Below are 27,115 nucleotides of genomic sequence, written 5' to 3' on the forward strand. Positions count from 1 at the left end.
TTGGTATACTTGCTTGGAGTGCTGTTTAACGTCTTCAAGTCCTCATAACAAAGACGAATTTCAGAACCTACCATTGGTGTTTAAAGCAAAATGAATAGAAACACGTGGCACTTTTATGCTCAAGAGAGGTCTAGAAACTGCTTTCAAGGAAAGTGTTTTGATAGAATGTGAAGGCAAAAGACAGAATCCCTGTTACTTTTTTTTTCCCAGCTTCTTGGAAGAACCGACGCATTTGAGTCTTCAAAGGAGTAGTGTTGAAATAATTTTTACTCGTCTTTATGTATTTCTTTATTCGCGACAAAATTATGAAAGACAACATGTTTTCTACAGCTCAGAGTTTGGCCAAAGTTCGCTTTTGTATAAATGGCTCAAACTCGTTTTTGTAGCTCTAGTTAATTGTAGAACAAACTTTCTTTTTGTTTTTTTTTTTTTTTTTTTGGGAGAGGGTGGAGCTACTGCATAGCGCTAGCCTTCCTTTTCGGATAGCTTTTTGTATCATAATGTATATTAGGGGAAGAATTAAAAAAAGAGAATAGATCGTTACGATTTTATTTTGAGGCGATCATATCTAAGATGCCTGGTTTCGATAAGGTAGTGGTATCCTCTGTTTATAGATAATAGTCTTAAACAACGTGGATGTAAGAGGAAATAGAAAAAAAATTATTTATTAGCTTTATGGGTCTTCTTCTTCTTCTTGGCCTTTATCTTTGTTTCAAACTTGGTCTCAAAAGAGAAACGCACGCGCTCTCTTCCAATTCTCTTTTCTTCTTTTGTCTTCTTCTCATTCACTTTAACAACAAAGTTGTTAAGCTCACACTGTATAGAATACGTCAGTACACTGTTGCTATAGTCAGTTTGTTTGCAATTAATACCTTAACAAAATAAAAAGCTTCGACAATTGAAGGCAAGTGTACAAGGTGGTGACTTTGTTCAATCAAAGAGAAGCGATTGATTGCCATAGGCATATATACTCCATCAGCAAGAAGCATCATTTGGAAAAGCGTACAGTCAAATCCTATCAAAGTATCTGTATTAGATAGCGTGTTCTTTTTTGGTACACGACATACAAAATGAAAGCATACCTTCGACCAAAAGACCAAGTGAAGAAGGGTTTTGCACTCCCAAACAAAGTTGCTCGTCCACAGATCCTTTCATCTGCTTCATTAGTTTTGCGTAGTCATCTTCAGGTTGGTATTTGCTTGTAGTCTCCGGTCTTTTCACTTCAACAAAGAAGAAATAGAGCTCTTTGCTCTTGACCTTCGTGCCAATCATGAAGTCTGGTTTCTTGCCATCTTTATTTGGCTTGTCAATTCTATCCATGAGCATGATATACGGCAGTTAGTATAGGCATAAATAAAAATAACTATGTATACACTTACATGGCATATAAAATGTCTTTGCTTGCATCTTGTAGTAACACTCTTCGAATAACCGGCATTAAATGCTTTTCCGTGAATGAAGCTTTAGAGGTATTTGCAACACAAGCATGGAACTGACTCTCATGTCTGACTAGGTATTTAACCATGCTCATCATGTCTTCCTTTACTTCATTTTCTTCATTTTCTTCATTTTCTTCTTTCTCTTCTTTCTCTTCTTTCTCTTCTTCTCTATCTTCTTTTTCTCCTTCTTCACTTTCTGTATCATCTTCTCCGACACTCTATTCACAAATTTTATCAGAAAAAGTTTTTTTTTTTTTTTTTTTTTTTTTTTGGACTGGTTCAACTTACGTCAGCTTCGTTCTTGCAGTATACAACTGCCTTGGCAGGTGTACGCTCGAACCTGGGCTTCATGCGGCTAGCTATTGATCTCAAAGCTTTGCGAGTGCTTCCATAGAAGTATCTAGTAACACATTTTTTATCGTCAAACTTATTAAGGGGGAATATATGAGAGAAGGAGCTAGAGTGAGAAGAGTTGTTCCAGTTGAAGTTAGCGCGTTAAGAGAAAGAGGAAAGATAGCTCTTTGAATACTTACAGGATTCTCAAGCAATTTATGTTATTCCCTTCATCGGCTTCGCCAATGGACTTCTTTCTGAATCTCTTTAATGCTTCAGTAATGTTGATGTTTTTAACAAGAAGCTAAAAGTAATGTTTAGGCCTTATTCAGCTATAGGTATCCACGCACTTATTTACCTCTTCTTTTGGCTTCCACTCCTTGCTTCCTCCACCCAGAAAGTACTTTATTTTTATAGTTCGCTTGACATCTGCGGAAGAGATTGATCCTTCCGACAAATCAGGACTAGGAGCTAAAAGAACGTGAATAAGTATAGAGTTGGTTTTCACATATAAAAACTCTTTTGAACGTACATCTCTCTCTTTTCAAGTTTATTGTGAAGTTGACTTGACCGTAGAAGATTGATTTATTTAGGAAATTAGACATTTTAGAGTATACGATCAGATTACTAAGAAAGTTGAAGGTGAAGAAGAATTCTTGTTAAGCATTCTCTCAGATAGGCAATATGCCTCTTATCTTGTGCAACTTTACTAAATTGACATAAACTCTCATCTTCTCCTTTTAAATGGTACAGATCCACTTGTAAGGCATTTTGTATTAGGTGAGTTTATTTAAAACCTGCTTAACTGTCTGGAAACCCACCCCCCTGTTTTTTCTTTATTTTTCTTTTCTTTTTTTTTTTTTTTCTTTTTCTTTTCTTAATATCTTAACACACACACACACACAGTAGCAAGGTTCCCTTGCTTGCAAAGATAATAAATGTACTATACACTACAGAGATTAAATCTTTTCTTTGTAAAGCGCAAAATGATAACATAGTATACTCTTTTTTTTTTTTTTTTTTCCTTTATCCTAAAGGAATTATTTTCTCACTTTAATGACATGACCCGGGCGAGTTTGATATGTATTAAATAATCTCGTGCTTATTGAGTTTTATACTATTCTCAAGTGTATGTACTACCTTCGGTTCTTATTTGCAGTATGATGAAAGAAAAGTTTGAAGAAGATTATTTAAAAAGTTTAGTCTCCCCTCTCTATACTTATTTTAATATTGGATCTATATCCTGATCCTGTTACACACTACGGCCTACTTCATTAGTGACTTGAAAAGCAAATAAATGTTTAGTTGAACTTGATGTGTATTCTTGATGAATTTGAGACTAACTCATTAGCATCAGACCTGTATAAAATCATCAAGGGAAGCTACGACACAAGCCTCATTATTTCAAGTAGTTACAGGTAAGTTAATTTTGGGTGTATTTAGGTTCAGTATGCTGGTAACAGTAAGTATTATCATAATTCTTCACCTTCCTTCCTCTCTCCCTCCAACAAATTGTGTCGCGGTTCATGCCCAAAAAAAAAAAAAATGAATACTGCAATTTATATGGAATGTATGATAAAAAAAAAAATCAAGACTGGCGAAATTAACCAGATCATATATTTTTTGTTGTTGTTGTTGTTGTTAATTCATATCAGTTCATATACAACGTCATAAAGAGCTTCATTTGTTCAACAATGAATTCAAGTCACTCGCAGTTACTTTTCATTTTATGTGTTCACTACTACCTAAATGGGGTTACGGAAGATAATAAAATAAAACCTTGAATATACTGTACTCAATATACAAATAAAAGAATGCCTTGATCTCAAATCCTTGTAGTCTAATACATATAAAGCAAATGCAAATGCAAATGAAAAAAAAAAAGTTATATGACAAAGTTGTCCAGACTCTTTGTTTCATCGATATACCCACTTTCTATTATACACCCCCTCTTTATGTAATAAAAAACGATATAATATGATTTATTAGCAGGCATCTAAACTGTTTAATTTAACTACCTTTCTTTACATGTTTTAAAAGGCTAAAAAAAAAATAAATTAGAAAAGGGTAGAGGGGAGGTGGTGTCTTATGATATAAACAAAGTTAAAGAAATTAATATAAACTACTTTAAACAATAAGGGTAATAGACAAATAAATAAATAATAGATAAAAAATAATGTTATAGCCAGGAAGATAATATAGATGAAGGATCATTAAGTGACTGTTGTGATGCAGTAGTATACAATTTTTTGACTTCAGAAGATTCTTTCTTAAGATAAAGAGACTGCTGAGATGGTGTCGGTAAAGGTAATATTCTTGTATTAAATAGACTATTATCAATTGAAGAACAACTGTGATAGTTAGTAGTAGAGATCTCTTTAGCATTTGATAATATATTTTCCATTGACATTGGAGACGATCGAACTATTTCTTCAGGTGAAGGTAATAAAGGCCTTTTTGATTTGAATAATTCAGTCTGTAATAATTGTGAACGAGAATCATGTTGTTTTTTCTTTACATTATTTGATTCTATTTGTTTTTTATCATATTTCCTACATCGTTTACCAACAATACTAAATTCTGTTACAAAAGACATGATATATACATATATATTTATATGTATTTTACTTTGATGAAGATACTCTAGGTTCTTTTCTAATTCTTATTCGAACGCCTTGATCTGAAAATGATCTTGTAAGTAAAGTAGATTCTAAAACAATAAAAGATAAAAATAAAGTCTATTAATTTGACACACACACACACATATTTGTATATATATTTACCTGACATTCCTGGAAAGCCTAAAAGATAAATTTAAATACATATAATATGTTAGATCTGTAATAAAACTTACTTTTCGGTGAATAAACTTGAAATATATCAGAAATAACAGAACAGAGTCGATTTACATAAATTCTATATTTTATAAAGTGATTTAATTCTTTTTCTTTTTTTTTTTTTTTTCCTTTTTCCTTTTTCCTTTTACCCTTCAATTTCATATAAAGTAAATTTTAAACGATAGAAGCCTTCTAGTCGAACACTAATGTCTGAAAATATAAAATATCCACCTTCTATTATTATTCATCATAACACTTGAGTCAGATCAAGAATATATTAAGAAAGGAAAAATAATAATAAAACCTGTATTGTCATGGTCTTTGAGTTTATATAATGATTGTACAACAGTCCCAGCTGTAGTTCTATTACCATTGATAAAATGTAAATCTGTTTCACCACTTATATCTGTTAATGTAGCATATAAAAAGAAATTGGGATTGTGCAAATAGTCATCATTTCTTTATCAATACACATGTAAGGTTATTATTATTTTCCGTAAACAAAATATACATGCATCTATTCTTTATTTACTCGCTTACTCTAATTGATGACTTGATAATTGAATAATAGGTGGAGGATCAATCGGTCTTCTATCCACTAAATTTGTTGTAACAAAAAAAAAGGTTAAATATCAAGTCAAAAATCATAAAAATAATCAAAATCACCTTTTTCTTTAAAACTACATAGTCTTGCTTTAGATGGTTGCTGACGTACTAATAAACTAAATCTAAATAGTTGAATAAATAAATAATCATTTTAAACTCTTGAAAAGTTTCATTTTACAATGTCGATCTTAAAGTCATGTCTTGTTGATTCTTTTTAAACAAATGCATAAAACAAAAAATAAATAAATAAAAAAAAAAAAATAGAAAAAATTCAGGGGTGGTGGTGGTGAGTGGGGGTAGTAATAATCAGAATAATAATCAGAATAATAATAATTATAAAAGAATAGTTATTATTTGAAGTAGCAAGAAGAAGAAGAATAAAAGGAGAAGAACAAATACATATTTATAGAAAAAAAATATTTTTATATTTAGATTTTTAATATTTCCACAAAGAATCCGTTTTTTTTTTTATACATTTCTATTTTTTTTTTTTTTTTTTTTTTTTACTTGTCAAATTTACTACAAAGTTTCATGTAAGAATCTTAAAATTGTGCTTAGGAAACCCCCCCCTTTAAAGATCTTTCTTATTATAGTTACTTTAAATTACATGATTTGCCTTTTCTTTTTTTATATTTTATTACTTATTAACGCTTTGTTATTATGTGTAAAATGTACTGAGTTGCAGCACACTGAAAGTATGAATTGAATCGATTTAAAGAGAGAGGAATCTATTTCAATTCTATCCTAATTTTACAGTAGATTTTCTTTGAATAAATTATTGGATTTAATATAGTTTCCTATGTATCAAACCTGGGAAAAAAAATAGATGTTTGAAGATCTATAAGGATTTATCTGGGGTTGAAAAAAAATAAATGAATCGGACTTTTTATTGTTAAACTGCTGCTCTGCTCTACACTGATAATAATAGCAATAATAATAAATAAATAAATAAGGTATGTTCCCAAAAATAAAATTAAATGCAAGTGTATTTTATGAAATAACAATGACAAGACATTAAAATGTTACAAGAGATAATAGGCGAATTATCTTGTAAAAGAATTTGTATTCTTAAGAACTATTATATTGGCTTTGAAGTTAATGTTTTCATTAATGCAAATGGGCACCTTCTTCAGTGAGGAATCAAACAATAGACTCAATTATGAAGGTAATAGGTGCAATTCTTATTTCCTGTCTATATAATCTCACGTATTGATCTAATTATTATACGCTACTCTGGTTACACTAATATTTATTTTTGGTAAACAAATGTCAGTGCACAACAAAATATCACTTTCACATCTTTTACCAGAACAGAAACTAATAAACTGGATAAGTTCATATATTCACTTTGATTGATTAAATATGATTCGGATACTTATAATCAAGCCCTCTATCTCATCAAAAAAAAAACAATTTCTATTATTAGACCTTTCTAGACCTCATCTTGTGTAGCTCTTGAGAGAGAATAAGTCTTTTTTTTATTTATTTATTTAATTAATTGACGTCAATAGGCAAACATGCATAGATAAAGTGTACTTATTACAAAACTGTAAGCAAAAAAAAAAAAAAAAAAAAAAAAAGAAAACGCCGTAATAATAGTTTGCCTTTCCTTTCCTAATCACTCACCACACACACGCTACTTTTCCTATGATTGTCCAACTCACTTAAAAATTGCTTTACCCGTCTTTAATTGATAGGGTATTTATTCTATGTCGCCTTAGAATTGCCTCTCCCATTTTACTGTACTTTGTAAATATATAATGTTCCAAAAAAAAAAAATTATTAAACATTCTTGACAATTCCAAAAAGTCTTGTAATTTTACATGTTTTCTTCACCGCTGCAAACATGTATTCTATTTAAAGTATAAAAAATGAAACCGCAAAAATCGATCAGTTATATTACTAATCCAGGTTAAAATCGCTCAATTATATTACTAATCCAGGTTAAAATAACTCTATTATATTAATTTACATTGCAGCAAACTTATTTATTTTAGTTCTGATGGAACTAAGGCTCTATCTTGTAGAAATTTTCAATTCTCAAGTAATACAAGTTTTTTTTTTTTTTTTTTAATAAATACATAGCCCTGTTTATTTATTTTTTTTTTTTTTTAGACGATATTTTTTTGACAGCAACTGAAATTTCTTGAAAATATGAACCCTTTATTGCTAGACACACCCCTTTTTTGTTTGTTTGTTTGTTTGTTTGTTCGGTCCTGAATTTTTAATTTCCTTCTTTTTTTTTTTCAGAAAAAAAATATATAGTAAAACATGGCATTCTCCCCTTCAGAATTCAGAGCATTCAAGGTAAAAATGAACACTTACAACAATCATAAAATGCTGAATATTATATATTTTTTAAATAGCTTGAAAAAGTCGAACGCGTTAATCATAATGTGTCCCATTTCCGTTTCAAACTACCTAATGAAACTGATGTAGCTGGTTTGCCTATTGCTTCTTGTGTCTTGTTCCGTGCTGACATTACAAAGAATGGAAAAACGGAAGAAGTCATTCGTCCTTATACTCCTACTTCTGTTGAACAAGTAAACAAAGAAACTATCTAATGTATTAGTATTAAAGTTTAATATATCAATAGGCACAAGGCTACGTTGACTTTGTCATCAAAGATTATCCTGAGGGTAATATGAGTAGACATGTACATTCAATGAAAGTAGGTGATACTATTGATATTAAGGGTCCTTTTGAAAAATACAACTGGGATAGCAAGCCTGTTGATGAAGTTGGCATGATTGCAGGTAAAAGGAATCAATCATTCTATTTAAAAAAAAAAAAATAAATATTAACAAAAAAAGTAAATAATGTTAGGCGGTACCGGTATTACACCTATGGTAAATCTATAAATGCCCTCACCTCTTTTTTTTTTTTTTTTTTGTCCTAATTTCTTATATATTTTCCATATAGCTTCAATTTTTGCGTAAGGTTTTTAGCCCTGAATCATCTCACAAGACCTCCAAATTTTCTTTGATTTTTGCCAATGTTTCAGAAGAAGATATTTTATTCAAAGAAGAATTAGATGGTTATGCTCAATCTTATCCTGATCGTTTCAAGGTTACTTATGTTCTGGATAAGCCTTCATCTCAAGATTGGGCTGGCGTTACAGGTTATGTTACCAAGGACTTGCTAATGAAGAATTTGCCTAAACCTGATGTTGAATCCTCCATGATCTTCGTCTGTGGCCCTCCTCCTATGATGGAAGTTATCAGTGGTGATAAGAATCCTGATAAGAGTCAAGGCACTTTGAGAGGTTATTTGAAAGAACTCAATTATGTTCAAGATCGTGTCTATAAACTTTAATAGAACCTGTTATAAATTACATCAAAGTGTGTAGTAAGAAATAGGGTCCTTTTTTTTTAATAATGATTTTATTAATAAAAACAAGTATTCAGAGACTTTTTTTTCCTTTTTTTTTTTTTTAATACAAAGAGATAAAAATTATTCAATATAGTCGTTTTTTTTCTTTTCTTTTTTTTTTTTTTCTTTTTTTTTTTATGAATAGATGAAGTTTCCGCTTGATTGAAGAAATGGGTATAAATATATACATATACACACATATATATATATATAAAAAAAGAATCTTGTTTTGTTTTACTGTCGGAATTGATGCGAATATTTTCCCATTTTCATAGCAAGTTTTGGTGGAAGTTTTATGTCAATAGTCCTATCATTCCCTTGGTAATCTTCTTCATCATGGTATCCAATATCTAAGGTAATTGTAATCAAATTAGCACTTAAATGATTAAAGTCTCGTTTAATTAAATCCAGCACATCGTCCAAAGATATAAAATATAAATGACGATTAACAAAATATTCTTTCTCTTCGTGAATCATATGTCTTAGCGTAAACCACAGTCGAGATTTTCCTTGTATATTGATCGTTTTTCGTTTATTTCGTAAATAGGAATAAGTAGACCAAAAGGTCTCTAAGCTCATATTTAGAAAGAGACTCACTTGAAGATCAATAACATAGTACTTGATGTCATTTGTAGAAGTAATCTGTACAGTGTAGAGTGGTGAATAGCACAGTGTATTCTTTTCTTTACTGTTCTTACTTTCTGGAGGTGGTGTATGTGCAGGTGAATAAGGATGATGAGCGGTGTGTATCTGAGGTATATGAAATTGGGTTATTGCTGATGTTGTGGCATAGAATTTTTTTTTAGTTGGAATAGGTCGATTCACAGTAGTTAATTCTTGTTTAAACTTGGTATGTTCATTTTTATCTTTTTCTTCAGTCTTTATAACAGTTTCTGTTTTCACTGTATAAGGTATGTTTTCACCACGTAATAAATACGATTCTTCTATTCCATTTTCTTGTGTTGAAGCCTTTTCATCAATAGACTTGTTTTTTTCTAAATCTGCTGCTTGAACTAGGCGTCTCTTTTTAGTCTGTACATTCGAGGATGATTTTTTATTTATACTGTTTTGAACTAAAATAAACCATTTTTTTTTTAGAACAACAAAGTTTATCAATTCATGTATTTCACATATTACCATCTGTTTCATCTTCTTCTTTCTTTATGAATGATCTCTTTGTTCTTTTCTTCTTAGTAACAGGACTTGCTGTTTGTAAAACTAACATAACATCTTCATACTCATGTTCAGTTGCAATGTCAATAGGTTCAGCATGATGTGCATTCCGAGCAAAAGGATCAGCACCATGCTCAAGTAATAACTCTACAATTTTGCAATGGTTATTTTCAGTTGCATCATGAAGAGGTGTATCCAAATCGCCACCTTTAGCATTTACATTAGCTCCATACTGGATTAGAATTTTGACTACTTCGATATGTCCATTTAATGATGCTTCATGAAGTGGTGTCCATCCTGCATAATCTTTTTCATTAGGATTTGCACCAGACTCAAGTAGTGATCTCACAATCTCTGCCTCACCACGTTTGGCGTATTTATGAACATTTGTACGACCACTACTATCTTTTTTGAACGGGTCTAGTTTAGTTGCATAAGAGTGGCTTGTTGTTTTCTTTCGACGATTTCCTCTAACAGAAGAAATGTCACTTTCAACTGAAGGGGACTTTCGACGAGAATTTGTTCTTTTCCTTCTCTTTGGTAAAACAATAGGACCAGTATAATAATCTAATTGTTGTTGATTGCTGTTTTTATTCTGATTATCCATGTTGGCGAAAGTACGCATATAGTTTTGAATTTTCCTTTCTTCGCGCGTTAACTGTCTTTCAGGCTCATTTTTTAGTGCGGTTTTAAGAGCAATTTCATCTAGTGCATCACAAGCTTCTTTCTCTAAACGAACTTCATCCATTCGTGCAGTTAGGATACGTCGAATAGGTGGATATGCAGCTGAAACGTGGTAAGGGTTCATGCCGTCTTTATCTTTCATATTGACATCAACACCTGCAGTATTTATCAAAAAGACAACAATATCTTGATGTCCATGTCGACTGGCTTCATGTAATGGAGTATCTTGTCGCTCAGTACCAAGAATATTTACAATTGCACCTTGCTCAATAAGTAACTCAGCAATCTCTAAATAACCTAAAGCACAAGCAAAATGAAGAGGTGTTGCGTTTTGATTATCTTTTGCATTCACATCGACTCCCTGATTAATAAGTGAACGAGCTAATTCAAGTTCATTATTTAAACATGCACGATGTAAAGACGAGCGGCCTTCTTCATCACGAGCTATTAATTCATCTAATTCCTTCATTTTAGTTTCTAAAATAACTTGACATTCGTCATCATTACAGAGATCAATTGGCCGTTTCTCAGCTTCGTTAAGAGCGAAAACGTCTGCACCTGCATCGACTAAAAGTTTGACGCATTCAGGTGAATTACTGTTGCAAGCATCATGCAAAGGAGTATCTAGGCCAAAACCTCTAGCATTAATTTCAGCACCACATTCAATCAGATATTTTGCAATTTCGAATTGTCCTTTAAGAGCAGCTTCATGAAGTGGTGTCCATCCAGCATTATCTTTAAAATTGACATCAGCACCGCACTCAATTAGTTCTTTCACCTTATCTAAATGACCAGCTGTCGTAGCAGAAAATAATTTTGTTCGGCCCGCTTTGTCTTTTTTGTTGGGATTCTGACAGGCCTTTTTTCTTCCTTTTTTCACTATTGTTGGTTCAGGCGATGAAGAGCTTGTCATTATTCGGTTACGTTTTTTCTTTTGTGACTCGTAGCTAATATTTTCTTCTTCATCGTCTTCTTCATCATTATCTGTACTTACAAGTGATTTAAGGTCTTCACTTGCATATTGTTGTTTAGATTGAAGTTCAGCTTTTAACATGTATTTAATAAAAGAAAAGAAGGGATAACTATTAAAAAAAAGAAGTCAATATTAATTTATTATTATTGTTATCATTATTTTAGCTTACATTTAGAATTGACTGTTAAATAAAGAAATTGAATGTAAAAAAAAAAAAAATGATAAATGTGAATTGGAATATAAAATAAATATTTTTGTTGTCTTGGTGAATCAGAAAAGAAGGCAGCGGTATATACAAGGTATCGAGGTTATATATATAAAATATATTTATATTTATTCTTTTTTTTTAAAAAAAAAAAGAAAAAGAAAAGATAAAAGATAACTATCAAAAAATGAATTAGCCATTGAAAAAAAAAAAAAAAAAAAAAAAAAAGTAGAAAGTCAAGATTACCTTTTTATTTTTTAAAAAAAATTAATTCTTTTAATTATTAAGTTTAATGCAAAAGTTTAAAATTGATGTTAAGGTTAATTATGCTAATTTTATCGAGATGTCGTTTAAAAAAATAGCACTTCTTTTTTTTTTGTTATGTGTGAATTATGATGAGAATGTAAAGGAAAAAGAGAAAAAAAAAAAAAATTACCAATGATAACGATAATGGATATAGTGAAAAAGGGTCTGAGTTCGTAAATTGTTTCTTTCTTATTCGTAGATTGTTGTTTTCTCAAGTCGCTTCCCTCGAAATTTTAAATTTAAAAAAATTAATTCGTTTTGCCAATAAAAATAACTCGCTTTTGTGCTTTTTTTTTCCCTTGGTATTTTACCAGTATTTACTATATTGACTACGAAATATTCCAAATAATATTACAAAAAGTTTGCAAAACTATAGTGAAATTTCCTACAAAAGGTCTGAGGGGGAGGGAGGGAGAAACTACTTGAAAAAGTAAAGTATATTGGATTAGAAAAAATAAATAAATTAGTAAGCTGGCATTTTCTTTATTGCAATAGAATGATTCTCTTAACGGTGTAAACCTTTAAGTCTCTTTTTTTAAAAATAAAATAAAATAAAATAAAATAAAAAGAATCAACCATATTTGTTGTGGTGCTTTTATTTCATTGTCTGCAAAAAAAATAGTTGGTCGACCCTGATCAGTCCATATCTCTGTTGAAACGAGAAACATGGTTTTTACAGGCCATAACACTCTTATTCCAAAATATGCCATAATCATTGCAAATCAGTATATGATGAATATAGGTGTTATCTCCGGCTTTAAAATGCCTTCAATTTTGAGATAAGCAAGATTGGAAAATCTATTATATAAATGGTTAAGGAAATAAATAACATATAGTCATGTTTAATCAATTTACACTCGAAGTTCTGAATTCATTTATATCTAAAAGCAAAGCCTCTCCACTCCACACTTTTCCCTCTTCTTCAAGCGTTTATAGACTCTTTCTGATATGTCGTGTCTATGTCTTCCAAAACAAACATGACTTTTGTCTTTAAGTCAATCTCGAAAAAAAAAAAAAGACCAATGACATTTTTTGTTTGATCATTCTCGTTAAGTTGATTTTTGTGCTTTTTTTCTAAAAATGAATGATATGTCAGAACTATAATTCTTTTAAAAATTATACCTCAGTTCAACCGATTGATGAACAATTCCTGGATTTCTTTTATTAATCATTTTTTTTAATTTCTTCCAGGGGGTTTTTTTTCCTTGAACAATTTAGAAGAATATGTGTGCATTGATCAAGAGTTTGCTGTTTTCCGGGATAATTTTTTCCAGTTGATTGTTGCTGCTCCTCTAAAGCAATAAAAATCGAATAAATGATCAATATGGCTCATTATATATTGGAGATATTGGTTAGAAGATAAAGGAATATTTGTTCCAATATATCATTCATTCCTTGTTGCTTTAATTCATCTTTTTTTTCTTATTCTATTTGTTGAATAGAAATGATAATTCTATATACTTGATTGAATGAACATCCTATTTTATTTTACATATAAGCTTGATTTGATCTTTATTTGGCATACGCTTATATCAGAAAAGAGAGTTTATTATAGAGATATATTTAATATTTTCTAAAACTAGTTTGTGATATATCATGCAGGAAAATAAAATTGACGTGAAGCTTATTCAATAGAGAAATAGCTTAATATGTGTCTTTTTGTGGTAGTAATATCGTTTATTATTTATATCATATATGGATAAGCTTGAATATTATTATGTTCAAAACCTAAGCTAAATAAATGGTACTCCACAATTAAGTATATCTAATTAGAATAGCTATATATAACATATAACAAATAATATGATCATCAACATCAGATCAGATTAATAATAACTACTGCTTATTATGTTATCAGAGTAATCTTAGAACGTTGTAGCAAATTCTAGCAAAAGGAAAACTATTAATTGTGTGAAGACATGGTGCCTGAAGAAACAAACTGTATCAAATAATATTGTACGCTGGTGTTTAATTCGGCTGAATCAAGGTTGTACCTTAGATATCAAATTTAGACTGGTTGTTATTATTATTTTCTTTGGATCAAACATTTCTAATATAGGATCAAGACATCGATAAAAGATGCTAGTTAAGAAACTATAAAGGGAGCTGGTTATTCTGAAAAAAAAAAGCGTGCCTTGATCAACTTTAGAATGGAAACAGCAAGCAATACAGTGGAAGAAACGGATACAGTAAAACATAAAGTAAAAAAGTGTAAATGCGGCTCAACCACCCATATAAGAGTAAGCAGCAATACATGCCCCCCTAAAAAAGCAAAAAGAACCAACGCACGGCTCAGACGAGAAAAAAGAGATCTTCGTGATCAAATGCTCCTTGAAAAATATATGTAGAGACACTAAGCTCATTAATCAAATATCTCTCATCACGGTACGCACAACAAAAGTAATGTGGGCAGGATCATTGTTTATCAACTATCTTTTTTGAAGCTCTTAACGAAGGGTGAAGAAGTTCCGATTATGAGTTAGAATGAAGTCTACTCCACCTTTACCGTCGTCACTGGTAAAGGCAAAAAGTCTCCCAGTTATATTCAACAATACTTTGTTGAGTTTTGCAATGAATGTGAAACGGATGACACAACCCAAAAAGTACTAAAACCGAATCGGATCTATCAGATTTCTACTACAAGCTCTTTTTTGACTTTTCCAAACTGGGATTTCGCTCTTGAGAGAGTCTTTCACAAGGAAGAAAGCAGTTCAAGCAAGTCAATTCTTCAGTTGTATTGAAATATAAAAGTATTGGTTTGGTTTAATTAATTCATTAATGTATAGAAACGTCGTACTTACTGATGGATATTCTATTTCTTTTCTTTTTTCTCGAGTGGTAAAGGAAAAAAAAAAAAGAAGTTTCTGTAGAGAAACAACCAACCGACTTCCTTGAAGATATTGAAAACGGCTATACTGTCTGAGGGAGTAGACCCTGGTGTCAATACAATCTTCACCGCCGTAGATACATCTGGGAGGCAAGGGACAACCAGCTTAGACGAATATTACCATTTATGTGATTATAATGATGCAACGTTTATACGAAATCAGCATCAGAAGCAACACATGGCTTAATACTCAAAAATATCAAACCTGGGCTCATTGAAGACATTGAATATCAAAAATTTTATTAAAGCATGCAAAGAAAGACTCGCCTTATATGGTGATATTAAAAAGTATTATAACGAGAATAATTGGTAAGTGTTTAGACACTATAATAGTTTGCTTGTTTACTTACAAAAGAGAAACTTTATAGGAAGTCCAAACTGTAATTCCAATATTACATGAAGAAACAAAAAGGTGTGCATGAGATTTGCAAGAGGTTCGTCTATAACAGCAGCAAATATCATCAGAAGTCATCTACTGGTGTAAAGTCAGTTATCAATAATGTAAGCAAATTCTATCCACCTACCCCGACCGACCATAAAGAAAGGCCAGTAAAAACGATCATTGCTTTGGGCGATGGTGCATTTAATACTAGTTCACGAGTCAACAAGTCGTCACCGGTTATAACGATTACAAAAGCGTTGAAGAGGTATTGTGGACAGCAGTTAGAAGTAGTAATGGTTGATGAATACCTCTTTACATTTTTAAAGGTATGAATGATTTCTTGTTGGAACTCTTCTAAAGCTAACTTTTTTTTATCTGAATTTCCTTTTTTATTTCATCCAAAAAAGGTAAGCAAATCATCTGAAAAGTAATTTTAATTCGTCTAAAAAAAAACTAACGTCATCTGAATTCAAAGTGTAAATAATGTGGATGAATCAATATAAAAATAAAATTAGAAACTGAGATAAAATAAAATGTAAAAATAGACGCAAAGTTAGTCGTATTTAAACTGAGTAATTTTTCCTTTATTAATGATCCAGTCAAGGCAATTCTGATGTATGCTCCCAATTGGGATTTAAAAGGCTATATAAAAATAAATTTCCAAATTAGTTAAAAATGTAAGATTTCGTTCTTTGCATCTATTTCCCTTTTATATGAAAGCTTTTGCAGCCTAATATACTAGTAGCATACTTATCTAAAATGATGTAATAATTTAAAAGGGTTAATGATACAGATAACTTTGTTTCAGCGGTTATCATAAATATTATTATTAAAGTTATTAATTTATCTATATCAACTGTGAATACTTTTGACCTCATCTTCAATTCTCTTTGCAAAATAACTGCAGTATCAAATATATACTCTTAATATTAGTGGCGGTCCTATTCTTTATACTATCGCCAATTACCATAAGGAAAACTGCTTCTAAGGTCTTGAACTTGTATTTTCTCTACCTCGACTTTTTTTTTCACTACTACTAATATTACGTACTGAATACTAAGTATAACTGTATTTAGTTCTTTTCCCTCCTTTTGCTATGTCTTCCTCTTCACTTTCTGATCTTCCTTGTTTCTTTTCAATTTTTTGTTATATTTTTTGTTATATTTTTTGCTACTATTTATTATATTATCTTTAATTACTGTACACTCAAAACCTTTTATCCTTCATTCCTCTTAGGAAAGTTTCAATATTCCTATGAAAATCTGAATCTTAAACTAATTTTAGCCTATTGCGACATCCATGGCATAGAATTTTATATTTCAGTTACTTGAATATAGTCATATACTTCATTGGTACCTTGGCTAATTACTTAACTCTATACATCTACAGTTCACATATTAATTATATTTGCTTGTATTGTATCAAGCTTTTTTTTTGTATCTACGCTGTCTCTCCCTCCCCCCCTCAAGTTACTATTTACTGTTAAAGACCTTTTATTCAACTTTTTGAATTAACTTCCTCATAAAGGGACTCAAGACCACTCAACTATTTATCTTTCTTTGGCTTGCCTACCGGGTTACTATGTATATATGCCGTTATTATTATTTTATCTCTGATACCAATTATTTAAATATCCATCCTAGCCCTATATCCCTAATATTGCCATTTCTAGTATTCCTCTCTCTTGTTTTTTTTTTGCCCTTGTTAAAAAAGGTTTTTAAATTGTTTTCTTTTTTTTTTTTTTTTTTTTTTTTTTTTTTTTTTAATCCGATTAGGACCGACAAAATATGATGAATTCATCAAGTACCAAAAACTGTTTAAATATAGTGCTTGCCAAATATATAATTAAATGCTATGTAAAAGAAATTAAAATACTGAAAGTTTTGTACTCATTAATGACAAAAAAAATAGATTTTATACTTATGATACATCACTTTCTATATTTATATAACAAAATTTATGACTTATTTATATCTTCAAATTACCTGAAATTTAAGTTTGCGATGATCTTTTCTTGAGATGTTCCTGAAACTTACTGCATGCAAAGAGGTAAAGCTTTAGAGCATTCTGAGTATTCTGAGTTTACATTAAAATATATATAATGAAAATGATTTTGGTTCCCAGTTGTTCTGTGGCCTGATAGAAGACAGCAAAAATATAAACTGAATTTTGTGACAAGAGAAGAGGTGGAGGAAGAAAAGATTATTATTTTGCTATCTGTATCATTGTATTTTTTTCTTTAGATGTATAATTCTTCTTTTTTTCTTTTTTATTATTAATATTATTATAAACATTTCTAGCAGGAATATGTATAGATACATGTATTATATATAAGATTGATTATTTCGGGTTAAACATTTTATCGTTAGTATATTAATCAGTAGTTTTTATATGCTTTGTTATATATTGTTGTTATTCAAAGTTTCACAGCAGTATATAGTCCCATCGCTATTTTCTATTCTGAATGATATATATGCCTTTATTTCTTTATAATACGTAACGGAATTATTTATAATATATGTTTTAGATTGCTTTTAGCAAAGAGGTTTAATAATAGCCTGCTTTACTATATACAAATCTATTAGTTAGTTAGTTTTTTTTTAACATTATGTTAATAATATAACACTTTACAGATACGTATAAAATGTCCAAACTTCGGCTTTATATTAAGTTATCAATAGCTATAAGTATTTACATTTATTATGCTTATTCATAAGTACTCTATGGATTATAATAAAAAAAAAGGCTACTATAAAATATGCATATTTATAAAGAGAAAGTATGAACTTAACAAAAAAAAAAGAGAGATATACAATTGTGTTCAGTAACAAATAACGGAGGAGGGGGGATATATAAATAAATGTCTGCTTTTAAAGAAATAATAATAATAATAATTAATAATGAGAAAGAGAAGGTAAATGAGGGTTATATTCTTTGTCATTTTTCGGTAATTTTTTGCCTTGAAGATTCTGTAATTGGTACCATACTTGATATTCTTTTAATTTCGTTTTTGTTTCTTCACGCTGACGTCTATATTCTTCAGTTCTACATAATTGAATGAGTTGTGCCATATCTGATTGAGAATCAAATTGAGCCAAGAGCTGGTCCCAATAATTCTTATTTTGGTGATATATTTTGGATGATTTCATTGGAGATAAATCTTGACCTTCATCACTAATGTCAGATGAAAAGCTTAATCTTCTTGAATTATATTTTCTGTCCATAATATTATTTTGGCTTGGCTAAAGTATAGTTTTTTTTTGGAGGGGTAATTTAAATACTTTAAAGATTGGTATATGGTATTTACAAAATGGATTTTAAAAGTGAAAAAGTAAAGAAAGTAAAATCAAAAAACAAACAGCTCTTTTATATTAGTTCTTTATCTTAAAAAAAAAAAAAAAAAAAAAAAAAAAAAAAAATTCCAGGGGCGATGATAGAACTAAAACAGGCTAAACCCTTAATTTTCCGTCTAAAAACATACAATTAATTTTTTTAAACAAGATTGCGTATCTTATCGATATGAACACAAAAAAATTCAGGGTTGATCATAATATTATATAATAGCTTATTTTAACGTACATACGATATCAAAATAAACATGTTTTTTAATTTTTGTTTTTTTTTTTCTTTTTTTTTTTCATTACTTGTTTTTTTTTTCAATTATCAATATTAATAGGTATACACATAATATAATAATCATGAATTAAATATTATATCTATATTTTACAGCTTCTATTTTACAAGAATATTCCATTGATATTTCGCATCTAGACTATTTATTCTGCTGATTTAAAAAATCCCGTGATTTCCCGTCAAATTCAATTAAATATAATATTTATTTGGAATAGCAAAATTTTCCTTATCTTTTTTTTTATTCTATTTTATTTTATTTTTATTTTTATTTTTATTTTTATTTTTATTTTTATTTTTATTTTTATTTTTATTTTATTTTTATTTTTATTTTTATTTTTTTTTTTTTTTTTTTTTTTTGGGAAAATATGTTTAACAGCATTTTCCCGATTGTTTTTGTGGAAAAATCTTGGACAGAAATCTTTACTTGCATAATATAAATTTATTGCTATAGTGATAAATGCAGCCCACTATTTTAAATTATATAAAGTCTGGCTATTTATTTGATTATTGAAATTATATCGTACTGTAAAAGTTTTAAGTGTTGTATTATTATTATTTTTTTTTTTTTTAGCAAAGAAATGTGCACTTTAAAGCTGATTTCAGGTTATTGACTACAAAAGAAGCATATCAAGAGCAAGAGGGATGAGTTATGATACAGAAAAAAAAAACTGTTACTCAAGAAGAAGTCATAGCTCAAAATAATGATAACTTAAATCCTCGCCCTTCCAAAAGAAGAAAACTTTACCTAAAGAAAGTAAAGAGGCTTGATTTTAAAACGATTGTTAAGTATTATTAAATATGAAGCTAAAAAAAAACAAGTACTTCTTCTATACAAGCATGTACTTAATATAGCCAACAATATTAATGATAAACAGATGTTGGATTTGACAAAACTAAAAACAATACTTTCCAGATATAAGGGCATAATTGACTCAATTTTGATTGCAGTTACATTATCGATTGACTATTTTTGAGTACAAAAATATCTGAATGTACCAATAAATTCAGCCTCAATGCCACAATTTAAGTTTTCAAGTTGAATTATCGTTCATAAAATTGGCAGTTATAAAACTGTATGTGTTTCAAATTGAAAATACTTACTGTTTAATTGACGCATTTAATTGTTTAGATGCTTATTGTATCATGAATAGTTACTTGAGAGAGAATGCAATGAAGACTGATATCGTGTAAATGCCTATGGTAATATTTTTGATATTACTTTTTAACTCAAAACATAAATATAAAATAAAAAAGGTAAAAAACGGATTACTTAGTCCTTTCATGACGTTTTTATTAAGCCCAAGTTTTATAGATTAGAAAATTATTCACAAACTATCAAGGTGTTGAAAGCAAATGGCTTAGTAGATATAGAAGAAAAGATTATTCAATTTGAATTTCATATTTACTAACTTGACTGGGATCCAGGATGTTGTTCTTTTGCGAGGATAAGCCTACTATCAAAGTGTCAAAAGAAAGACAATAATAAAGCTGAATGTTCCGCTACTGATCTACCCTTTTTCCTTGTCAAGAATGTACCCAGTATTTATGCTTTTTATCATGTTATCTTAACAAACTAAATCTGCAGATAGAAGGTGCTAAACTTGTAAATAGAACAATAAACCATGTTTGCCTTATAGATACAACCATCCCTCAATCTGATAATAATAGCAATGAGATATCCGAATATTTGACCGTTGTTGATTTGTTTGATTATAGATATGAAATGTTGTTTAATTTATCTATAATATACTAATAACTGTTTACTTTTCTATGGAAGATGTTTACTTGGAATTTTGAGGTTATCCAGATAATGAGACAAATTGCATAGCAAGACAATATGGCATCTTTGTCAAAGCCAGTTATGTCAAAGATCTGCTACAGAGAAGATTCTCCTTTGTCAGAAGGGAGCAGTATCACCACTACAACCTCATCATCTTCCTCCATAAGACTGGATTAGGAAAAGGACAAAAAAATTAAGAATAATAAAAAACATTGAGACCAGCCTTATGGAGTTTGCCAAAAGACTGATTAATGGTATGTATCTTCCTCTTAGGAAAATATTGTCTTTGGTGAGCATCCCGAATAGGGTCATGATTTTTTTTCTTTTCTTTTTTTTTTTTTTTTTTTTTTTTTTTTTTTTTTTTTTTCGTTTGAATAAATTGAATTATCGTAAATAAAAAGTCCAAAAAAAAAATATATATATGAGACCAGACTTTACCCTTTTTTTTTCTTTTTTATTAATTTTTTTAATCTATTTACAATAATGTCTTCAATTGATCGAACAGTTTATTCACCTGGTCATGAAGGACGAATTTATGAATCAACTGCTAATGCTTCTCGATGGACTATTGATACCTTAGAAAATCGTTACACTCGTATAAGTGTAATAAAAAGCTTTACATGTAAAGTTCACATTTAAAATTAAGATCTTTATTTTCTATACTTTAATAGTCAGCTAGAAGAAGTATTTTAAAAGGTTCGCAAACACCTCTAAGATATAATTCACCATTATTTCAATATGAAAGAGAGTAAAAATTAGTGAATTTGTTTGTAGTTTTTTTTTCACCTAATCAATATTTTATAGAAAAAAACGTGCACGTTTAGTTCAAAGAAGAGTTAGTTTTGCTCCAGATGCTCAAATAAGGTAATTAATAATAAGATCAACGGATTTCTTCTTGTATGATGTATAATGAGATCATCTAATGCTAACATTTTAACTTGATCACATCAAAAATTAAAAAAAAAAGAATGTTTATGGAAGGGGATTCGCCTGACCTTAGTAACAGAAGCGTCCCTAATCTTATTGAAGAAACAGAACCAACTATAATGATGAATAATGCTTTTGGATCACCTTTCTTTGAACATCAACAAAGGTTAGACTATAAAATTTGACAACAACAAAAAAATTGCAAGCATTAAAAATTGTTCTTTATAAATATTTATATAAATATATGTATAGCCCTTTATTGAATGAATTATTTGAGTCTCCTTCAGAACGTAGAAAAAGGTAATAAGTGTATAAAAACTTGATTTTTTTTGTACTAATATAGTTGCATTAAGAAGACCTGATTTATTTGGAAGTCCAACACCTAGAAGTTCATTCATCAAAAGCTCAGCTACCAGAAATCTAACTATGAGTAGTCAAAGAAGAATTGACGAACAACGTTCGAATTCACTTGATGAAACGTCGGATGAAAATAATCAAGAAACTGATTTGACAGAATACTTGTCTAACAAATATCAAAATGGCCCAATAAATATATTTGATGACGAGGATGATGAGGACGAAGACATAAAGAACACTACTATACCTGAAGGAGATAAACGAGAAGATAAAAAATAAAAGAAGTCGAAAGCAAGGAGATCGACTTTCAACCTGCAGAAAAAGAAAAACACGATGTAGATTTAGTGTCTGTAAAGCAAGACATAGTCATAGAAAATCAATTGATGGACGAAGAAGAAGAATCAACTGATAGTATGTTAATTACACAAACTATAGATGAAACATCATTACTGTCAATGTCGCCCCCCGTATCTCCATTACTAGTTGAAACAAATAAATATGATCAAAATCAGCGTATGAATAGTCTTAATATTGAAGATAGAATTCGTAACGATATAGAAGATACTAAGGAATTAGAAGAATCAAAATCAATAGGTGGAGAGGACTCTATGCAAATTACACAAGAGATGTCTAACCAAAATATGATTTTTCAACATGAACAAGTATTACAAGACGAGAATGAAGATTTACAGTCAGTTTATCTTTCTCCTATACCTGAAACTCATATAAACACAGAACCAGATCAAACCATATTCTCTAGTGGTAAAGATGAAGGTAATAAATTAATTATTTTTGTAATTTTTCCTTTATGTAACTTGTTACTCTTTTAAACAGATATAGTTCAAGAAGAACTTTCAAAGATACATGAATCAGCTATAGAGACTGTAATTTTTTTTTTTTTTTTTGAAAGAAAAAATAACAAATATGAATATTTACATGTATATTAGCAGTTAATGAATGAAGTAAATGAAAATAATATACCGCTATCAGACTTTTTATCGTATGTTGGTATTTCGTTTCCTGAAGAAGTTCCAATTAAGAGTTTAAGACGTCGATCTGGTTATGATATTAATTATGGTGAGCTTTATTCATGTGTTATTAGTCTTACCCTGACATTTATTTTGTTCTCTTTTAGAAGAACCAGCAACAATTTTAGAACAGACAATAGCAGCGGCATCAATTTTACCTCAGGTTGAAGTATTTCAATTAGCATGTAAACAGCTAACTACCTTAATTGAAAATTGCAAGCAAAAAATTCAAGATCTTCGTGAAGACATAAATAAGAGGAATTTAAAATTATTTCATGAGTATGCAGAGGGAGAGATACCTTTTCGATCTGAAATAGAACTAGGCTTATCCTCATATAAAGCTTATGCACGTTTACAAGCATTATGTGATTCTTATCATCGATGGGTTACTATTTTAGAAGAGTTAAGGTCTACTTTGAAAACGAACCAAGAAAAACTTTTAGAAAATGAGCAACTCATTACAAAAGCTGAAGAACATATAAAAGAAAAACTGCAAGATACTGAAGCATATAAAATTGAATTACAAAAAATAGTTGATGAGGCACATAGTAAGGAGAGGGAATATAACTTGACAGATCATCAACAGCTAGAAAAGCTAGAAAACGAAATTGATCAGCAGAAGTAGGTTGAAAAAGAAAAGTTATAGATGAAATAATATTGACTATTTGTGTGTTTTTTTTTGTCTTTACATATTAGACATTCTATTCAAGCATTTACTGAAAAGGCAGAAAAGTTAGAAAAAGATGATATTGAATTATCTGAAAAGATAGTTAGTTTAGAAAAAAATAAAACTGAATTACAAGAGGTAAAAAAAAGAGAGAAAAAAAAAGCTATTTTGTCTTTAAATCTTATTTCATTTTCATTTAGATTATTGAAAAAGCTGAAGATATTATTGCAAAAAATAAAGTTATTACTTTAAAAGAGCTTGCAGATGCTTCACAAGCTTTTAATAGATGTTCGAAGCTTTATAGTTGGAAATTTGAAAAAATAAAAGAGGATTTTGTCAAAGTCTGCATAAATCAAGATATTTCAATTATTATTGATGATAAGAAGCTGAAAAATAAAGTTGATAATGCTATTCTTATCCATACAAGAGATGACTTGGAAGAAGACTTTGGCCCATTAGTTAAATTATTGCATGGATTAAAAACAATTATAAAGGATAAATGGGATATCAATGAGGTAAATAAATAAATAAGATTGGAATCTTTTCTTATAATCTTAAATATATTTTTTCGTTAGATTACTCAGGATATTTCCATTTATTGGAACCGAATAAAAATGATACAGTATGAATTGCGAATTATACAGAGAAGATTTTGGGTGGAAATACATTCACTAGACAATAACCAGCTAGAAGGCGCTGGCTTTTCCTGTAAAATTTGTGTTTTCAATAATGAGAAGCAAGTAAAATTTACGATCTCATTTAATATTGAGCCAAATGATATTTTATACTATCCTGACATCAACTTATCTTCATTTGATCTTTACTTACATCATGGAGAAATATCGTAAGTTTTTATACTTTTACATATTTTTACTAGCAATTAAAAAAAAAAAAAATAGGTACGAACAATTAAGGACACTTGTAGTAGAAGGTATATCCGAAACAGGCTTTGAGACTTTAGCTGATACAATAGAAAACGTGCTTACACAAATTCCAATACCATAATAATAATAATAATAATAATAATTATAATTATAAAAAAAAACTTTACTATTAATTGTTATAACGAATATGATTGAATAGGATTGATTATTTCGTAGCAGCCAAAACCATGTTTCTTGGTGAAATAACAGGATCAAAAAGGGGCCATAGCCATACATTTTTAGTTGGACTGTCTTCAATTGTATTATACAAGTATAACCAACGATCCATAAGAATAAGGCTTTCAATTACTGGAGCTAATAATACACGCAATGTCCAAAAGATAATAATTTGTTTGTCTACTTGCTTTTGTTTGTATATATTATAATAATTTTCTGATTCTTCATCAGAAAAGGTATTTTCAGGAATATTCAATCTTCTTAGGGCTGCCTTAACATAGATAGGGAAAGAAACAAAATCTTTCTTTTTATTTAATCGCCCAATGATAGGTGCAACAGATATATCTGTTAAGCCTTTTTCTACCATCATTAACTAAACAAACAATATTAGTATTTGCTATATATATATTTATATATATCATTTGTAGGTTACATGTAGTAATGCTCTATAAAAGTGATGTTCATAAGCTTCTAAGGTTTCATTTTGTTTATTGAGCCATCTGGCAGGAGCTTGACAAGAAAGCATTTTTGCAGTAGAGCCCAATTTAAACCCTGTTTTCTGAACATAGTGACTCACAGGAAACCCTGTATCTTTCACTACTTTTCTACTATCTAAGTCCTCTGTTAAAAAGTGATAGCAACAACCTACATCAACAAAACAAGTCATTTCTGGACTTGATGTAAATAGTCTTAACATCATTGTTGCCAAGTCACCACACGTATGTAAACCACATAGAAGCCATTTTTCATCTTGATGACTACTGCTCCATTTAGATAATATATGAGATGCATTATCAGGTGTAATAAAATCTGTAACATGGTGTAACTTTAGCACATCTTCACCCAACGACTTGATTACTTTTTTGTCGAATTTTTTGGCTCCACAAGTTTGAATTTCTGATGAATCAACGGCTAATACTTTAAAGTGATTTTTAAATGCAAGTGATCTTGATAGATATCCTTGTCCTGCGCCTAAGTCAACAATAGAGTTTACATTTTGATCTTTGGCAATCTTATGAATGACAGGTGTCATACGCTCAACCTTTATTTGTATATCCATATATATCAATTCGTAAATAATAGGAGTATGATCCTGTAATTAAATAATACCTCATGAATTTTTTTTTCAACCATACCAGCTAAAATTCGTTTATGTAGTTCACTTTTAATTTGATTTACTATAAAACACATGATTAGAATGGCTTTTTTATTTACTTGTAATAATATATAGATCATACTGTTAGTAATTCTAGGTAATGAAATTTCCTGTGCATCTCTAATAAATGTTCGTAAAGATTCTGGCCATTGTTCCTAAGGTACAAAATAATCAATGATCAAGTAGAAAAAAAAAAGAGAGAGAGAGAAACATGCTCAAAATAAGAACAAAAAAAAAAAGGAAAGCACTTAATTACATTATTAGATCCAGTTGTAATTTTCATAATTGAATCAACCCACTCATCTTCATTTATGGATTCATTTGTTGGTAATAGTACATGACGCCACTTTTCAGGCAAAATCTCCCAATGATTTAGAGTAATAAAGTCAACAACATGGGATGTCGTCCATCGACGATGCTTCTCAATGAAATCTATTAATGCCTGAATATACTCTTCCGGAGTTAAATGTGCATATTTTTCGGGCAAGCTTAATTGTTGATTTGGAATGAGAGTGTCATTTAATGGATCCATATCAAGAAAATAAAAAATAAATGAATACACAAAGAAAATTTTTCAAGCATTATATGTTACTCAGCGAAAAAATTATTATGACCAATCAACATAATTGACTTGACTAGTAACCATAGTTACTTGAGCAGATCGTAAGATTTGATTTTTGAATATGTATTCATAACTAGTATAAATGTTTGGAATATAACTTCGTACTTATTACGATCAAATTTTTGACTATTAGGATTATCTCTTTGGGTATTATTACGTGCTAATGTCCTTTGTAATTGGAGTTTTATTATGGATAATTCTACATAAAGATTGACAAATGGCCCAACAGTTTTTTTTTTATCTACTATTTAAGATTTTTTTTTAGTTACTGTATCAAGTGCTACACAAAGAATATCAACTAAATCTATTAAATCCTTTGCAAACTTCTGAATAGAATGATTTTCATAGTAACTACGTCTCAAATATAATATAGAAGCAAGTTTCTCCTAGTTATTAGCCAAAGCTAATTAATAAGAATCCTAAAGTATCATTTTAATCGGTTAAAATATTTATATAATATTCTTAACGGATACTTGCTTTAATCTTTTTTTCTGGGGACATAGATCTTACGTATAGCTACTACTGTTACTTCTATGTTCTGCAATCAGACGTGTGTTCGTTATTTGTTTTGTTTTTTCAGTTACAAGTAAATAACTAGTAAACAATCTTTTACTATTCTTGTTGTTAAGGACGATTACCGAAAAAGAT

The 27,115-nt window shown here is 29.6% G+C and overlaps 10 protein-coding genes across 10 annotated transcripts; 4 read left to right on the top strand and 6 right to left on the bottom strand.

Annotated features, from left to right (window-relative positions):
- Nucleotides 1-569: 569 nt before the first annotated feature.
- Nucleotides 570-2,377, bottom strand: BX663DRAFT_576921 (uncharacterized protein; the record flags this gene model as incomplete). Its single annotated transcript, XM_051532168.1, has 7 exons — nt 570-1,015; nt 1,083-1,312; nt 1,380-1,597; nt 1,728-1,896; nt 1,973-2,076; nt 2,131-2,243; nt 2,305-2,377. The coding sequence occupies 7 exons, from the start codon at nt 2,375-2,377 to the stop codon at nt 831-833; spliced, it is 1,092 nt and encodes a 363-aa protein (XP_051379577.1). The 3' UTR covers nt 570-830.
- A 1,041-nt stretch (nt 2,378-3,418) lies between these two features.
- Nucleotides 3,419-3,748, bottom strand: BX663DRAFT_520635 (uncharacterized protein). The gene has a single exon (XM_051529133.1). It carries the CDS (start codon nt 3,690-3,692, stop codon nt 3,528-3,530), a length of 165 nt encoding a protein of 54 aa, XP_051379578.1. The 5' UTR covers nt 3,693-3,748; the 3' UTR covers nt 3,419-3,527.
- A 648-nt stretch (nt 3,749-4,396) lies between these two features.
- Nucleotides 4,397-4,965, bottom strand: BX663DRAFT_440966 (velvet factor; the record flags this gene model as incomplete). Its single annotated transcript, XM_051523427.1, has 5 exons — nt 4,397-4,482; nt 4,556-4,573; nt 4,627-4,688; nt 4,759-4,843; nt 4,914-4,965. Coding segments are annotated over 5 exons (303 nt in total), but the record flags the coding sequence as incomplete, so codon positions are not given.
- Nucleotides 4,966-7,428: 2,463 nt separating this feature from the next.
- Nucleotides 7,429-8,659, top strand: BX663DRAFT_537935 (uncharacterized protein). The gene is made up of 5 exons (XM_051530668.1): nt 7,429-7,522; nt 7,582-7,758; nt 7,812-7,971; nt 8,042-8,064; nt 8,138-8,659. Exons 1-5 carry the CDS (start codon nt 7,487-7,489, stop codon nt 8,528-8,530), a joined length of 789 nt encoding a protein of 262 aa, XP_051379580.1. The 5' UTR covers nt 7,429-7,486; the 3' UTR covers nt 8,531-8,659.
- Nucleotides 8,660-8,821: 162 nt separating this feature from the next.
- On the bottom strand, nt 8,822-11,498 carry BX663DRAFT_554775 (ankyrin repeat-containing domain protein; the record flags this gene model as incomplete). The annotated part of the gene is made up of 2 exons (XM_051531561.1): nt 8,822-9,660; nt 9,725-11,498. The coding sequence occupies 2 exons, from the start codon at nt 11,496-11,498 to the stop codon at nt 8,822-8,824; spliced, it is 2,613 nt and encodes an 870-aa protein (XP_051379581.1).
- Nucleotides 11,499-15,104: 3,606 nt separating this feature from the next.
- BX663DRAFT_520658 (uncharacterized protein) lies at nt 15,105-15,508 on the top strand (the record flags this gene model as incomplete). Its single annotated transcript, XM_051529134.1, has 2 exons — nt 15,105-15,124; nt 15,184-15,508. A coding segment is annotated over exon 2 (290 nt), but the record flags the coding sequence as incomplete, so codon positions are not given.
- A 2,355-nt stretch (nt 15,509-17,863) lies between these two features.
- On the bottom strand, nt 17,864-18,591 carry BX663DRAFT_520669 (uncharacterized protein). The gene has a single exon (XM_051529135.1). It carries the CDS (start codon nt 18,419-18,421, stop codon nt 18,092-18,094), a length of 330 nt encoding a protein of 109 aa, XP_051379583.1. The 5' UTR covers nt 18,422-18,591; the 3' UTR covers nt 17,864-18,091.
- A 2,460-nt stretch (nt 18,592-21,051) lies between these two features.
- On the top strand, nt 21,052-22,026 carry BX663DRAFT_184981 (uncharacterized protein). The gene is made up of 5 exons (XM_051521695.1): nt 21,052-21,232; nt 21,286-21,358; nt 21,415-21,474; nt 21,578-21,837; nt 21,891-22,026. Exons 1-4 carry the CDS (start codon nt 21,094-21,096, stop codon nt 21,720-21,722), a joined length of 417 nt encoding a protein of 138 aa, XP_051379584.1. The 5' UTR covers nt 21,052-21,093; the 3' UTR covers nt 21,723-21,837; nt 21,891-22,026.
- Nucleotides 21,924-24,851, top strand: BX663DRAFT_185052 (Spc7 kinetochore protein-domain-containing protein). Its single transcript, XM_051521696.1, has 8 exons — nt 21,924-22,668; nt 22,729-22,778; nt 22,845-22,971; nt 23,033-23,543; nt 23,619-23,727; nt 23,790-24,104; nt 24,165-24,433; nt 24,489-24,851. The coding sequence occupies exons 1-8, from the start codon at nt 22,278-22,280 to the stop codon at nt 24,592-24,594; spliced, it is 1,878 nt and encodes a 625-aa protein (XP_051379585.1). The 5' UTR covers nt 21,924-22,277; the 3' UTR covers nt 24,595-24,851.
- Nucleotides 24,558-26,490, bottom strand: BX663DRAFT_184955 (methyltransferase domain-containing protein). The gene is made up of 5 exons (XM_051521694.1): nt 26,102-26,490; nt 25,928-26,000; nt 25,826-25,867; nt 25,123-25,745; nt 24,558-25,062 (listed from the first exon to the last, which is right to left on the bottom strand). The coding sequence occupies exons 1-5, from the start codon at nt 26,375-26,377 to the stop codon at nt 24,679-24,681; spliced, it is 1,398 nt and encodes a 465-aa protein (XP_051379586.1). The 5' UTR covers nt 26,378-26,490; the 3' UTR covers nt 24,558-24,678.
- Nucleotides 26,491-27,115: the final 625 nt, after the last annotated feature.

Source organism: Cokeromyces recurvatus (assembly GCF_025118155.1).
Source record: "Cokeromyces recurvatus strain NRRL 2243 chromosome Unknown BX663scaffold_29, whole genome shotgun sequence".
In the NCBI taxonomy this organism is placed as follows: domain Eukaryota; kingdom Fungi; phylum Mucoromycota; class Mucoromycetes; order Mucorales; family Mucoraceae; genus Cokeromyces; species Cokeromyces recurvatus.

Bases quoted from the DNA above. Each gene is read 5' to 3' on its own strand.
- BX663DRAFT_520635 (XM_051529133.1), bottom strand. From the start codon at position 3,692: ATGAAACAAAGAGTCTGGACAACTTTGTCATATAACTTTTTTTTTTTC.
- BX663DRAFT_537935 (XM_051530668.1), top strand. From the start codon at position 7,487: ATGGCATTCTCCCCTTCAGAATTCAGAGCATTCAAG. The intron at 7,523-7,581 runs GTAAAAATGAAC...TTTTTTAAATAG, and splicing joins CAGAATTCAGAGCATTCAAG to CTTGAAAAAGTCGAACGCGT. The intron at 7,759-7,811 runs GTAAACAAAGAA...ATATATCAATAG, and splicing joins CTCCTACTTCTGTTGAACAA to GCACAAGGCTACGTTGACTT.
- BX663DRAFT_520669 (XM_051529135.1), bottom strand. From the start codon at position 18,421: ATGGACAGAAAATATAATTCAAGAAGATTAAGCTTTTCATCTGACATT.
- BX663DRAFT_184981 (XM_051521695.1), top strand. From the start codon at position 21,094: ATGTCTTCAATTGATCGAACAGTTTATTCACCTGGTCATGAAGGACGA. The intron at 21,233-21,285 runs GTAAAGTTCACA...TTTAATAGTCAG, and splicing joins TGTAATAAAAAGCTTTACAT to CTAGAAGAAGTATTTTAAAA. The intron at 21,359-21,414 runs GTAAAAATTAGT...AATATTTTATAG, and splicing joins TTATTTCAATATGAAAGAGA to AAAAAAACGTGCACGTTTAG.
- BX663DRAFT_185052 (XM_051521696.1), top strand. From the start codon at position 22,278: ATGGACGAAGAAGAAGAATCAACTGATAGTATGTTAATTACACAAACT. The intron at 22,669-22,728 runs GTAATAAATTAA...TCTTTTAAACAG, and splicing joins CTCTAGTGGTAAAGATGAAG to ATATAGTTCAAGAAGAACTT. The intron at 23,544-23,618 runs GTAGGTTGAAAA...TTTACATATTAG, and splicing joins AACGAAATTGATCAGCAGAA to ACATTCTATTCAAGCATTTA.
- BX663DRAFT_184955 (XM_051521694.1), bottom strand. From the start codon at position 26,377: ATGGATCCATTAAATGACACTCTCATTCCAAATCAACAATTAAGCTTG. The intron at 26,001-26,101 runs GTAATTAAGTGC...TTTGTACCTTAG, and splicing joins TTACAACTGGATCTAATAAT to GAACAATGGCCAGAATCTTT. The intron at 25,868-25,927 runs GTATGATCTATA...TGTGTTTTATAG, and splicing joins ATTACCTAGAATTACTAACA to TAAATCAAATTAAAAGTGAA.